The following is an 11968-nucleotide window of genomic DNA, read 5'->3' as shown; positions in this document are numbered from 1 at the left end:
TGCCGGTGGCCAGCGGCCAGGGCCGTCGGCGTTTCCCGCAGGCGCTGATCGTGGGCGTGAAGAAAGGAGGCACGCGAGCACTCCTCGAGTTTCTGAGACTGCACCCCGACGTGCGCGCGCTCGGCTCCGAGCCTCACTTCTTCGACAGGTGCTACGAGCGTGGCCTCGCCTGGTACCGGTGAGCGCCCCGTTGCCCGTCTGCCTCCGTGGGTCGTCCCGGCCGGGCCTCGTATGTCTCAGGGCCTAGCTTTGGCCAGGGCAGGCTCGGGCCTCTGGGTGGGGACTTTAAGCAAAGGAGGGCGGTCCTCGAAACTTTGAAAACTCAGGAAAAGTTCCGGGTTAGGACTGCAGACCGGCGGGGGCCAGGGTGGAGTTGGGGGAGGGAGTCTTAGGGAGAAATCGCTTCTAACTAGCCGGTGGGTGTGGAGCAGTGGAAATAGTAGTGCACAGTCACCTCCTCCATCCGACGGCCCACTTTTGAGGGTGGGACATGTGGGACCAGTTAACCAAGAAAGGGGCCTCCCCCGGATATCCTGGCCCTGGGCAGAGGAGTCTTCCGTGGTGGTGCTGGGGGGCTAGAGGAAGTCTAGACCTTAGAAAGGAGGGACCTGCCTTTCAGCTAGTGCCAGGAGTGGGTGGGAATGGTACCAGGCCTGTGTTTGAAGCTCTGGGACCAGCTTGCCCCCACTGGGTCAGCCTTGGGATACATTGGAATGAGGAGTGCATCCAGCCTGTCCCCACTGAGGTTGTAACGAAGGCCCAGATCCTGAGCAGTACCTTCTGCCGTCTGCCTCTTTCTCCTAGGTCCCGTTTGCTCTTGGGGACAATGAATCACCCACCCCTGCAGCTCCCCCTCATATCAGAGGGGACCCTGCCTAAGATGAATTAGGGGGTGCCCCACTTTCCCAGTTCCTTTTACACCATCTTGTGCACTTTCCTATCTCTGCCATTTGCATTGGAGACTTTCTTTGGTTTGGAGACAAGGCAGGGGGCCTTGGAAAGAGAAGGGGATTTCAGTTCATCAAGGATTGCTGCTGTCTGGGGGTGCCAGGGAAGTGGGCACTGGAGAGATGAGCCCATTCTGGCTGAATCTGGCATCCTCTGAGCCCAAGTCTCAGTGAGAGACCACTGGCTCATGCCTCAGGTTGGTAGGCCAGCAGGGGAGGCAGTCAGTCAGTCAGTCAGTCAGTCAGTCAGTCAGTCAGTCAGTCAGTCAGGCAGGCAGGCAGGCAGGCAGGCAGGCAGGCAGTCAGTCAGCATCCCTAATCCATCTCTGCATCTGGAGAAAAGGGTGGGAGGGCTGAGAACATACCAGGAACTTTGGTGCAAACTTGGAGCTGCTTGATGTCCAGAGCGGAACTGCAAGGTGCTAAGCTAAAGGAGGGGTGCCCAGGGAGGTTCCCATAGGTGGAACCAGTCCTCAAAGGAGTCTCAAAGAGCTGGGAATCCTGAGGGGGATCACACCCCCCAGTTGCTGGCTGTAGCTCCTGAGGAGAGGTCTGGGGAGAATGAGGAGACTGAAAGGTGGCCGCATTCAGATCCTGAGCCCCGAGCAGGTGTGTTTCTTGGAGATGTGCGGTTTCAGGTGCATACAGAGAAGAGAGCTTTCTCTTGGGCATGTTTAGAACACACCTTACCTGAGAGGAGGTGGGCAGAGATTGCAGGAGGGTGATCTCTGTCTCTCCTTGGGTGTCTCCCTGGGGATCCAGTAGAGATGGACAAATGGGAAGGGGAAGACCTGATTGAAGTCCACTCTGAGCAGTTCAGAGCCACCAGCCAAGGCCACAGGACAGGCCAGAGCACGGCCTGAGATGCATTCGTTTACTCCTCGTGGAGAGCAGGTGTCCCAGAAACTCAACTGGGGTTACTAGCTGCTCCTCACCTAGAGGGTCATCCCAGGTGGGGCCTGGGTCCCTCTTGGGCACAGTACCCTGCAAGCCGCCAAACTGACATTACTTGCTCACTCATTGAGCAAAGTTTAGGGTCACAAGCACTCTGAGACCTCAGTTTGAATGGGGGCTCCACTTTGACCTCTGGGAACAGGATGCAGGCTAGACTTGAACGGTAATAATTTGGAAAGCAAGAGGAGACCTGGACGGTACAGCAGGGGAATCTCTGGACTCCTAGGGCACAAGAACAGTGTATGTGAATGTGGGAAGTGGGAACCTGAGTGTGTGAGTGGTGAGAACACCCCCCCACACCCCCCCCCCCTCGCACTGCCCCTGATGATTGGCACTGGGGTATGAGCAATCACTGCCTTCCTGGGGTTCCAGGCCACTGGATTGGTCCAGAAGAGGTGTGGGGCAGGGGCAGGGGAGGTGGAGGGAACTGTGAGAGGCTGGGGAGCCTCCCAGGACTGAATGCAAACCGCAGGGAAATGCCAACCAGATGGGGCGGGCGCAGCGGGAGGGTCTGTCAGATGTTTGCTGCGTGGGGGTCAGAGTCCTGGGCCCCCGCCCCCAGAGCCCACCCCCTTCCCTCTGTGCCAGGCTGCTCAGATCTTGGAGCTGGTTTGTGGCCAAAGGGGCCTGGACGTCCCATTCCCTCCCCTCCATTAGTAGATCCCAGCACCGCTGACTGCTCTGTCTACTCTTGACTCCCTTGGAGAGGATGAATGTGTGGGGTGCTAATGTCACCATGGAATCCTGGGGTGGTGCTGTGGGTTAATGTGCTGGACTGCAAAATTGGTTTGAACCACAAGGTCGTGGTTCAAGCTCACCAGCTGCTCCTTGTTAACCCTACAGAGGGTCTGTATGGCTCTTGAAACGACTGGACTGCACTTAAGAACAATGTCACCATGATGTCTGCCATAGTTCTTGCAGCTCCCCCTAAGTGTTGAGTGGGATGGTACTCAACGTGGCCGTCTGGGAAAGGGAAGAGGGGGGTTAAGCCAAGAGCAGTTAGGGTTCCTGGGACCCTGATGGCACAGTGGGTTAAGTGTAGGGCTGCTAAGGTTGACAGTTCAAGCCCACCAATGGCTCCGTGGGAGAAAGATTAGGCAGTCTGCTCCTGTAAAGTGTTATAGCCCGGACCCTACTCAGCATCTCTCCTTGGTCCTATAGGGTCCCTATGAATGGGACTGGATGACAGTGGGTTTTTTGGAGGGAGGGTGCTCCTGCTGTGGGTCAGTCCCCGAACTCCTTCTCTTTGTGGATCTCCAGTAGGGAGAGAAGTCCTTGGGCTTGATTGACACTCAAGCTGCAGCTCCACTGACGCTTTTGGATGTGTGTGTGTGTATGTGTGTGTGTGTGTGTGTGTATGTGGGGAGGCTGGGGGTTGGGCACGTGGTTTGGGCTTCAGGAGCAGGTGCGGTATAGGGGCAGTGCTGTGGGCCTCCCATCCCCCCTCAGCACCTCAGTGTGCCTGCCTATCTAATGGGGCCATGAGTAGGTGGTGAAAAGTTCCAGCCAGCTGTCCCTTCATCCTTGTACCTTCTGCAGATCATCCTTGGCTGAGGTCTTGTTTGGAAAGGTGACAGCTCCCAGCCCATGCTGCCCACCCTAGCTCTATAGTATCCACGGTGGGGGCCGGAGAGCGGGCAGCCTTTCGTGGTCATTCTTCCCACATGTCCTCCCTGTTGCCCAGATGTCACCTCCGAGTGAAGCCTCCACCTGGCCAGAGGTTCATGGGGTCTGAGAAGGCAGACGAGCCTCAAACTCTGCCTCCCAGGGGTCCGAGGGTTCTTAGGCGGGCTGGAACCCGTAGCCTGCTTTGTCCTGTGGGTTGGTGCCAGGCCCGGGGGCTGACGGGGCCAGGCGGGGCTGGGCAGGTTGTCCCCTCCCTGGCACAGGGCGAGGCAGTGTCTTTTTTGACCTAGTTCCCATCCCTCCCTCCCCGGGCGCTGTTTGCACAGCTGGTTCTGGGGCACCTGCCCCACCCTATCCTGCCCAACCTCACCTGGCACTGCCTGGTCTGCAGGTGATGCCTCGGGCTAGGTCTCAGGATGCCTGGGCCTGCCCAGTCTGGGTGCTCTGCACTGGGCCTGCCCCCCCTTCCCTGGGTGGTCGTCAGGGGATTCAGGGTCCCTGAGCCTGGTGATTGAGTCAGTGTTCTGTTCTCACCATCGGAAATGGAACCCAGGCCCCTGGGACCTCTAAGGTGTTTGTTTATTTGCTGACCTGGAGTCAGAGCCAACTCAACAACACCAGAGAGTGTGCTGAATTCTGCTGGGTCCAGATGCAGGTCAATGAGGGTTCAAAAACAAGAATCAAAAGCCCTATTGCGGAGGCGTTATTCTGTCTCATAGCAATCCTATAGGCACGACCGAACTGCTCCATGGGGTAGCCTCGGCTGTGATCTTTCCGGGGAGTCCTGGTACGGTGGTGTAGGGTTAGAACTCGGCTGCATCGTCAGTTTGCACCTGCAGCCACTCCTCAGAAACCGCATACAGGGCGCTCTGAGTCGGAACCAACTTGCTGGCACTTCACAACAGCCACAAATCTTCCTGATCACCAGGTCTTTGCACCTGGAAGCAGCTGGAAGCACCTGGAAGCACCTGGAAGGTTCCAACTGCCAGCACTTGTTCTTCCGACTCACAGTGACCGTGCATAGGCTTTCTGAGGAGCAGCTGGTGAGTTTGATCCACTGACTTTGTGGTTCTAACCCACATTCTGGTCCAGTACTTCTCCTACAGGGGCACCTAGCTACTAGGACCCCTTTAGTGAGTGTTTCCTCTGTCATCAAGTGGGTTCCGAGTGTCAGTGACTTTATACGACAGACTAGAACAGGGTTTCCGAGGTGGTAACTCTGGTAGCTTAGTGTTTAGGAATTGGGCTGTGAACCGCAAGGTCAACAGTTCGAAACTACCAGCTGCTCTGCAGGAGAAAGATGAGGCTTTCTGCTCCTGTAAAGCTTTACAGCCTCGGAAACCCTATTCAGGGTCACTATGGGTTGGAACCGACTCCACGGCACTTACAACAACAACAACAACAACAACAAAGTCTTTATGGGAGCAAAAGCCTCGTCTTTCTCCCGTTGAGTGGCTGGTGGATTTGAACTGCAGACCTTGCGGTTAACAACACAACACATTAGCCACTGTGCTACCAGGGCACTTTGTCCAGCAAGGGCTAGTGGGGCTATAATTAAAGGTGGAAGAGGAAGAGGGCTATCCTCTCTGGGGGGAACTTATCCATAATTCATGTCCTCATTTTGGGGATGCTGTGAGCCAAGTCCTGAAAGTGTGACCGGGAGTAATTACAAAGCTGATTCCTGTGGGTGGGAAGGGCAGGTGGAACCTGTGGCTGGCAAGTCCAGGCTGGCCTCGTGGAACGTGGGGACGAAGGTCAGAGCAGTGCCAGGTCAGGGCTGGGTGCAGTCTTGAGCTGTGTGGGAGATTGGCAGGTGGGGGATTGCTGGGACTCGGGGAGCTAGCATTTGCTGGGGGGAGGTGACAGAGAATTTTCAGGAAGAGGGTCTTGGGGCCCCCAGAGCTACAGTGAATAGGGGCAGCGTGGTGAGCTGGGCCCCACTGTCCATGTCCGAACCCCAGGCTGCCAGCTAAGCAGTGAGGAGGGTTGGGCCTAAGGGGGAGGCTCACCAGAACCAGTTACTGTTGGGTTGTGTCCAACTTTTGGTGACCCCGTGTATACCAGGGAGTCCTGGGTGGTGCTACAAGATGATGCATTGGACCATGAGGTCAGTTTGAACCCCAAGATCTGTGGTTAAAACCCTTCATCTGGTCCTCGGAAACCCTAGACAAGATCACTGAGTTGGAACCAACTCGACGGTACTTCATAATAACCACCACAATAGCATGGGTCTCCAAGCAGAACGGCCAGTTTTTTGGAAATGTATTGCCAGACCTTTCTTCTGAGGTGCCTGGGGTAGATTCGTATCACCAGCCTTTCAGTCAGCATTAGATCCCATTTGAACCACCTGAAGAAAGAGTAGGGACTGGTCCCTGGTCCTGGGGGTCCATTCTGGGATGGGAGGTGCTCTCGCTCGGGACATCAGCTCATGCCCACCTCTGTGCCCTCCTTCCTCCAGGAGCCTGATGCCTCGGACCCTGGAGGGACAGATCACCATGGAAAAGACCCCCAGCTACTTTGTGACACGAGAGGCACCCCGCCGCATCCATGGAATGTCCCCAGACACCAAGCTGATCGTGGTAGTGCGCAACCCCGTGACGCGGGCCATCTCCGACTATGCTCAGACGCTCTCCAAGACGCCGGGCCTGCCCAGCTTCCATGCCCTGGCCTTCCGCCACGGCCTGGGCCCTGTGGACACAGCCTGGAGTGCCGTGCGCATCGGCCTTTATGCCCAGCACCTTGACCACTGGTTACGCTATTTCCCTCTGTCCCACTTCCTGTTTGTCAGTGGCGAGCGTCTGGTCAGTGACCCGGCTGGCGAGGTGGGCCGCGTGCAAGACTTCCTGGGCCTCAAGAGGGTCGTCACAGACAAACACTTCTATTTCAATGCCACCAAGGGCTTTCCCTGCCTTAAGAAAGCCCAGGGGGGCAGCCGGCCCCGATGCCTGGGCAAATCCAAGGGCCGGCCCCATCCCCGAGTGCCAGAGGCCGTGGTCCAGCGCCTTCGAGACTTCTACCGGCCCTTCAACCTCAAGTTCTACCAGATGACCGGCCAGGACTTTGGTTGGGACTGACCAGCTGTGTGTCATGCCTGGGGACACTTGGGAACCTTAATTTATGTCCACGTGTCAGCCAGAACAGATTGTGTATGTGTGCTGAGTAGAGAGAGAGAAGTATTTAAAGAATAAAGTTGCTTCGATATTCTTTCAGATGCCTTGCAGGGTTGGGTAGTGGGGGTGGAAGCAATCATATTAAAAACTTGGCTCCATTTACTGTATTTTCACATAGAACGTGCTTACCTGAAAACAACCAAATACGTGCATAGTACACATAGGGAACTAATGCCCAAGGATTACATGGGTTAAAAGCATATGCTTTGCACGTTATTTGTGGAAAAATTCAGTACATGCTTTGGGGCACGCAGTGTGATGGATCTCATGTCAGGAAATGAAGCTCAGAGAGGTTTAGGGCCTGACCAGCAACACACAGCGGAGCCCTGATGGCTCTGGAAGCCAACTCAGCCTCTCTTCTTAACACAGAGCATGACTTGTTCCCATCTTCCAGGTGAGGAGACTGAGGCCCCCAAGTGGCTCAGTTAGGTGATGGGGCAGGAGGAGAAACCTGCGCTCTTCCAGTTCCCTGTTCTAGCATGCAGTGAATGAGCCCTGGTGGTGCAGTTGGTTAAGCACTGGGCTGACACCCAGAAGGTTGGTAGTTCGAACCCAGAGCTGCTCTGTGGGACAACGATGTGGCAGTCTGCTCCTGTAAAGATGGGCCGCCTCAGAAACCAAATGGGGGCAGTTCTACTCTTTCCTGTGGGGTGACTATGAGTGGAACCCGAGATGAAGGCATTGGGGTTGGTTTTTTGGTTTAGTGACCGAAAGGTGAGTGGTTCAAATCTACCTAGGGGTTTTGAGATAGAAAGACTTGGCAAACTGCTCCCACAAAGATCCCAAACCAAACCCAAGCCCACGGCCAACGAGTCTTTAACAGCTTAGAGTGCCTTGTCTGCAGAGCAGAGGCCAGCTGGTCCACAGGCTTTCCAAGGCCGCCATCTTGGTGGAAGCAGACGGCCTCATCTTTCTCCAGAGGAACAGCTGGTGGGTTTGAACCACCAACTCTTGGTTAGCAGCCTAATGCTTACCCAAAGCCTAGGAAACCCCATGGGGCAGTTGGACTCTGCCACACGGGGTCACTGTGAGTTGGAATCAACTGGACACCACCCAACAATACCATGTGCAGTGAGCACTCTTGCCTGCCAGTGAGTCCGAGGTAACCCTGTATGTATTTGGGGTGCTTCTCCACACGGTTCCTGGCAGAACCCTGCCCCGACCCAGCTGTGGCCAGCCCCTGCCCCAGGCCCTGGTTGCCCCAGTTTGGCTGTGTGTATGGCCACTCCCTCCAACGATGGGTTGAGATGGATGTCCATCTGCTGCCCAGCTGTCTGAGGCTCCTCATGTGACGGGCCAGACTTTAGGCACGCTGGGTACCAGTTCAGCCCCACCCTTGAAAAGTGGGCCCTCTCAGCCCCTCACCTCCTGCCAGCTGTCCACTGGCTGTCCTGCCAGTGGCCTCCTGGTTGCCTGGGCTGCTCCTCTGATCCACAACCCTCGTTGGTTGTGATGTACCTTTAAACCTGAGTGGCTTCATGTCCTGGGCCAGGGTGGAGCGAATAAGGGGATTCCGAGGAAGATCAGTCCGTCAGTCTTGTCTCCTTTCTGTCTACCAACAGAGTCAGCTGTGGCTCTATCCTTGTCCCTTGTCCCATGAGCCCACACTCAGCATGTCGGTGGGTGGGGTGGGGTGGGGTCGTTCTCCAGCAGCCTTGAGGCCCACCCTTGCTCCTGCAGTGTTCGGGGCACAGCGGATGTGGGTCAGGAGTTGCCCAGAGGGGTCAGCACTGGTGCCAGGCCCTGCCCTCCATGGCCAGGCCAGGGCAAGGCTGGGGCTCTTCTGGACTTCCTTCCCAGTACCCCTGAGGTTGCAGCCGCTACATGACTGACAGATGTGGACACAGCTGTAGTTAGATGTACCCATGGCGTCCAGGACGAGACCTTTGATGAAGTGGCTGAGGAAGTGCTTCATTGGGTTCCAAGTAAAACGGATGTGGCAGACGGGCCAGGCTCCATGCTGGATGCCTGCCCTGCTGCAAAGGGGGCACCTGGCTGGGGGCCTGCCCCCTCCCCTGCATTGATGTCTTCCTTTAGGAGGCACACAGCTGGCCCCTCAGCACCTGTTCCCTGAAGCCTGCCCTGGCCGGTGGGGGTGGGAGGGAAGGCGGAACAGCCCCTGCCCTTGGCCAAGTCCCCGGTCCCAGTCACACATGTTTCTTCTTCCCTTGTCCCTAGCACCACCCTTGTCTAAACTTGCACACTGCGATGATGACCTCCTCACCCCCACCCCAGCCCCCGTTTTGCTCTCTACAATAACTTCTCAGCATGACAGCCGCAGGGCCGATTTCTGATGAACAAGATCCCATTATTTAGAAAACGCTCCGATTCCCTCCATCCACCCCTCCCCTTGCTTTCAGGATAAAGACCAGATGCTGGCTGCAGCTTTGTTCCTCATCCTGTAGCTTTCTTCACTCCAACTCTCCAGACACACTGGCCCCGGTCAGTAGTTCCACTGTCAGACTCTTCCTGACCGCAGGGCCTATGCACATGCTGTTCCCCCTGCCTGCAATGCCTTTCCCAGCAGAAAGTTCAGGCAGAGTTGGAGATGCTCTCACTCCGAACTGTCCTGATTTTCTCCCAACAACTTTAAGTTCTTTTCCTGACCCCAGGGAAGGGTGGTCCACTTCTCTGTTTCTTGAGGTCTCCCTGCCCTGGGGCATCAGAGAGAAAAGGAGACCAGGCATGTTCTGTCCTACTCCCAGTGGTCACTTGGCCTGACCGCCAGGGTGCCCAGCTGTTTCAGAACACACCTCAGGCAGATGTGGCTCTGATGGCTGCATGTGTTTGGGGGCAGAGAAGGGAGGAGGTGGGGGCGGGGAGCTCCATGGGAGAGCCATCGGTCTTTAATTAAAGACCCTCAATTGCTTCCCCAGCTGTTCCATGGGTTTTCCATGTAGAATGTTCCAGATGGGGGGAGAAGTGCTGATTAAATTACCCCTTTCCTGTTCCGCCCAGTGGAGATGGGGCCCGGGACCCCTTCTCCAGCGCTCCTGGGGGCCATATTCACTGATCCACGGGTACAGATTAGGGCCTGGATAGTCCTTCCTCCCTGTCTTCTGACATGGCAGGCCAGATGCATCCAAGTGAGGGCACTGGAATTCACCATTAGCTGTGTACACAGCAGGCACCCCTGCACCCCTCCTTCCAGCCCCCACGTTGATCTGGAGATGGGAAGGGGCTGTTCCTACTCTCATACTCCTCACTGCCCCTTAGTGGTCCTTGTCTAGATAAGAGGGGGCCCTGAGGGACCATTGGCCTGCCTCACCTTCACCTCTCTGCAGAGCCCACTCCCATTTGTCCAATCCTGGGGCAGGAGCATGCAGTCTGTCTGCCGAGGGAGAGAGATAAACCCACCAAGTAATCCAAAATGCAAGGTGCTCTGATGGCATAAGTGGTTTGCAATCAGATGTTCACCAAAGGGTGGAGGTTTGAACCCAGCCAGCAGCTCTGTGGAAGAAAGGCCTGGCAAACGGCTTGCATCCCTATGGAGCAACTCCACTCTTGTAACATCTGGGGGGAGGGGTGTCACATGTCAGGATTGATGGCGGCAGCTGACAACAGCAATAAACCTAAAAACCAACATTAAACTACAGATTGTGGCAAATAGCTGGGAGGAAATAAACAAAGAGATGAAGCAGGGAATGAGAACCAGGGAAGAGCTATAATGGTAGATGACAGCCCCTTGGAGAGAAGACGTCTGTCTGTCCCTGGAGGGTGCTCTGGGTGCGGGGGGTGGGCACAGTTGTGCTACAACTTCAAGAAGGGAGATGGAAGCATGTCTGAGACTCAGTGAGGCAGGTGAAGGTTCCCTCCATGTATGAAAGCCCCAGATTATATCCACAGCGTCCCTATGGGACACAGCAAAACTGTCCCTGGGGTTTCTGAGACTGTAAATCCTATGGGAGCAGACAGCACCATCTTTCTCCAGAAGAGCATCTGGTTGGTGTGAGCTGGTGACCTTGTGGTTAGCAGCCTAATGTTTAATCCATTGTGCAACCAGGGTCCTTCCGTGTACATTGTTGTTAAGTGCTGTCGAGTTGGTTCTGACCCATAGCGAGCTTATATAGGGTTTTCAAGGAGCAGCTGGTGAGCTTGAACTGCTGACCTTGCAGTCCAGTGCCTTAACCCACAGCCCACATCAGGGCTCCATGTACGAAGGGGCTTCAAAAAGTTTGTGGAAAAATTCCTATTATCATTTTTAAAAAAATCAGTTTTACACTCATAGTTTCATGGCAATGATTACAATCTCCTCCATGTATCATCCTTCAACAGTATTTGCCTCCATTCCTTCTGTTTTTGTTTTTGGATGTCCACAAAAACACTCAGGAATATATAATCATTTAAACAAACAAAGGGCATATTCTGCAAGCCTGCCTCCTGGCTGCCAGCACACAGCCTTTCTCTTTCCAGGAATCTAGAGTCCTCAGCTGCTCCCTGTCTCCATGTTCCCATCTCTGCCTCCATCTCTGGTGTCACTGCTTCTCTGGATAGGGTCCCACATTCCGCTCATACTCTTTTCCTTTGATGATCCTAGGGTCCATTTTTCCTGGACTGTAAGATTAACTCCCCACTTTTTGTTACAGAACTTCTATCTTTACAGTTGTGACAGTTGGTTGTAATTAGTCATAATAACTATTACTATTGAATCGTAAGAATCTTATCTCCATCTCTTTTCACCAGACCCACCTAGACAAGATGACAACTATTCAGTGGGGACTCTATCTCCGCTCCCACACTCTTAAACTAAACTTCCTCTTGAAACCTTGTAAGCCAGTCATTTCAACCCTTTATCAACCCCTCATTTTAGGTTTTGTTGTTGTTGTTAAATGCCATCGTGTCTAAGTTGCCTGTCCCTATCTACCCTGTATACAGAAGGGACGGCATTGATACTTGATGTGAAGATTCCTCCCTCTATGTTGTTATTTTGAGCTACTACCTCCATGAGTATAGGTCAAGTTCATCAAATTGTAGCAATTTACCCTCATTTCCTTTATCAAAAAAAAAAAAATTTTTTTTTTTTTAAATCTTCCTCTAGTCGAATTCTGATTATGTAGCCAACAAGGCCAGGTCAAATGGGTACTATCTACAATTTCGGTGTTCTTGTACGTCTCCCTTCACTTCTTGTCTGATGGATGCTTCACTCTCAGCTCTAGTCCTCTGTGGCTCTGTCCTTGTCTTTGGGTTCAGGAATCCCCAGGTCTCACCACACATTGGACCAACCAGCCCTTCCTCTTCTCTCTCTCATTCATCTCCAGGTCAATGGAAGTC

General features: G+C 54.5%; 1 protein-coding gene and 1 pseudogene across 1 annotated transcript in view; one reads left to right on the top strand and one right to left on the bottom strand.

Annotated features, from left to right (window-relative positions):
- HS3ST6 (heparan sulfate (glucosamine) 3-O-sulfotransferase 6) overlaps positions 1-6601 on the top strand; it is a 7115-nt gene extending 514 nt beyond the window's left edge. Inside the window, exons 2-3 of the mRNA XM_006873951.1 lie at positions 1-178; positions 5986-6601. Coding sequence (XP_006874013.1) covers positions 1-178; positions 5986-6601 — 794 coding nt within the window. The remainder of the gene's footprint in view (positions 179-5985) is intronic.
- A 1672-nt stretch (positions 6602-8273) lies between these two features.
- The window catches only part of LOC102840169, a 16091-nt pseudogene continuing 12396 nt past the window's right edge, over positions 8274-11968 (bottom strand).

This window comes from Chrysochloris asiatica, unplaced genomic scaffold (genome assembly GCF_000296735.1).
Source record: "Chrysochloris asiatica unplaced genomic scaffold, ChrAsi1.0 scaffold00257, whole genome shotgun sequence".
In the NCBI taxonomy this organism is placed as follows: Eukaryota; Metazoa; Chordata; class Mammalia; order Afrosoricida; family Chrysochloridae; genus Chrysochloris; species Chrysochloris asiatica.
Note: the sequence above shows the minus strand (reverse complement) of the source record. Positions and strands in the feature narration are given on the sequence as shown.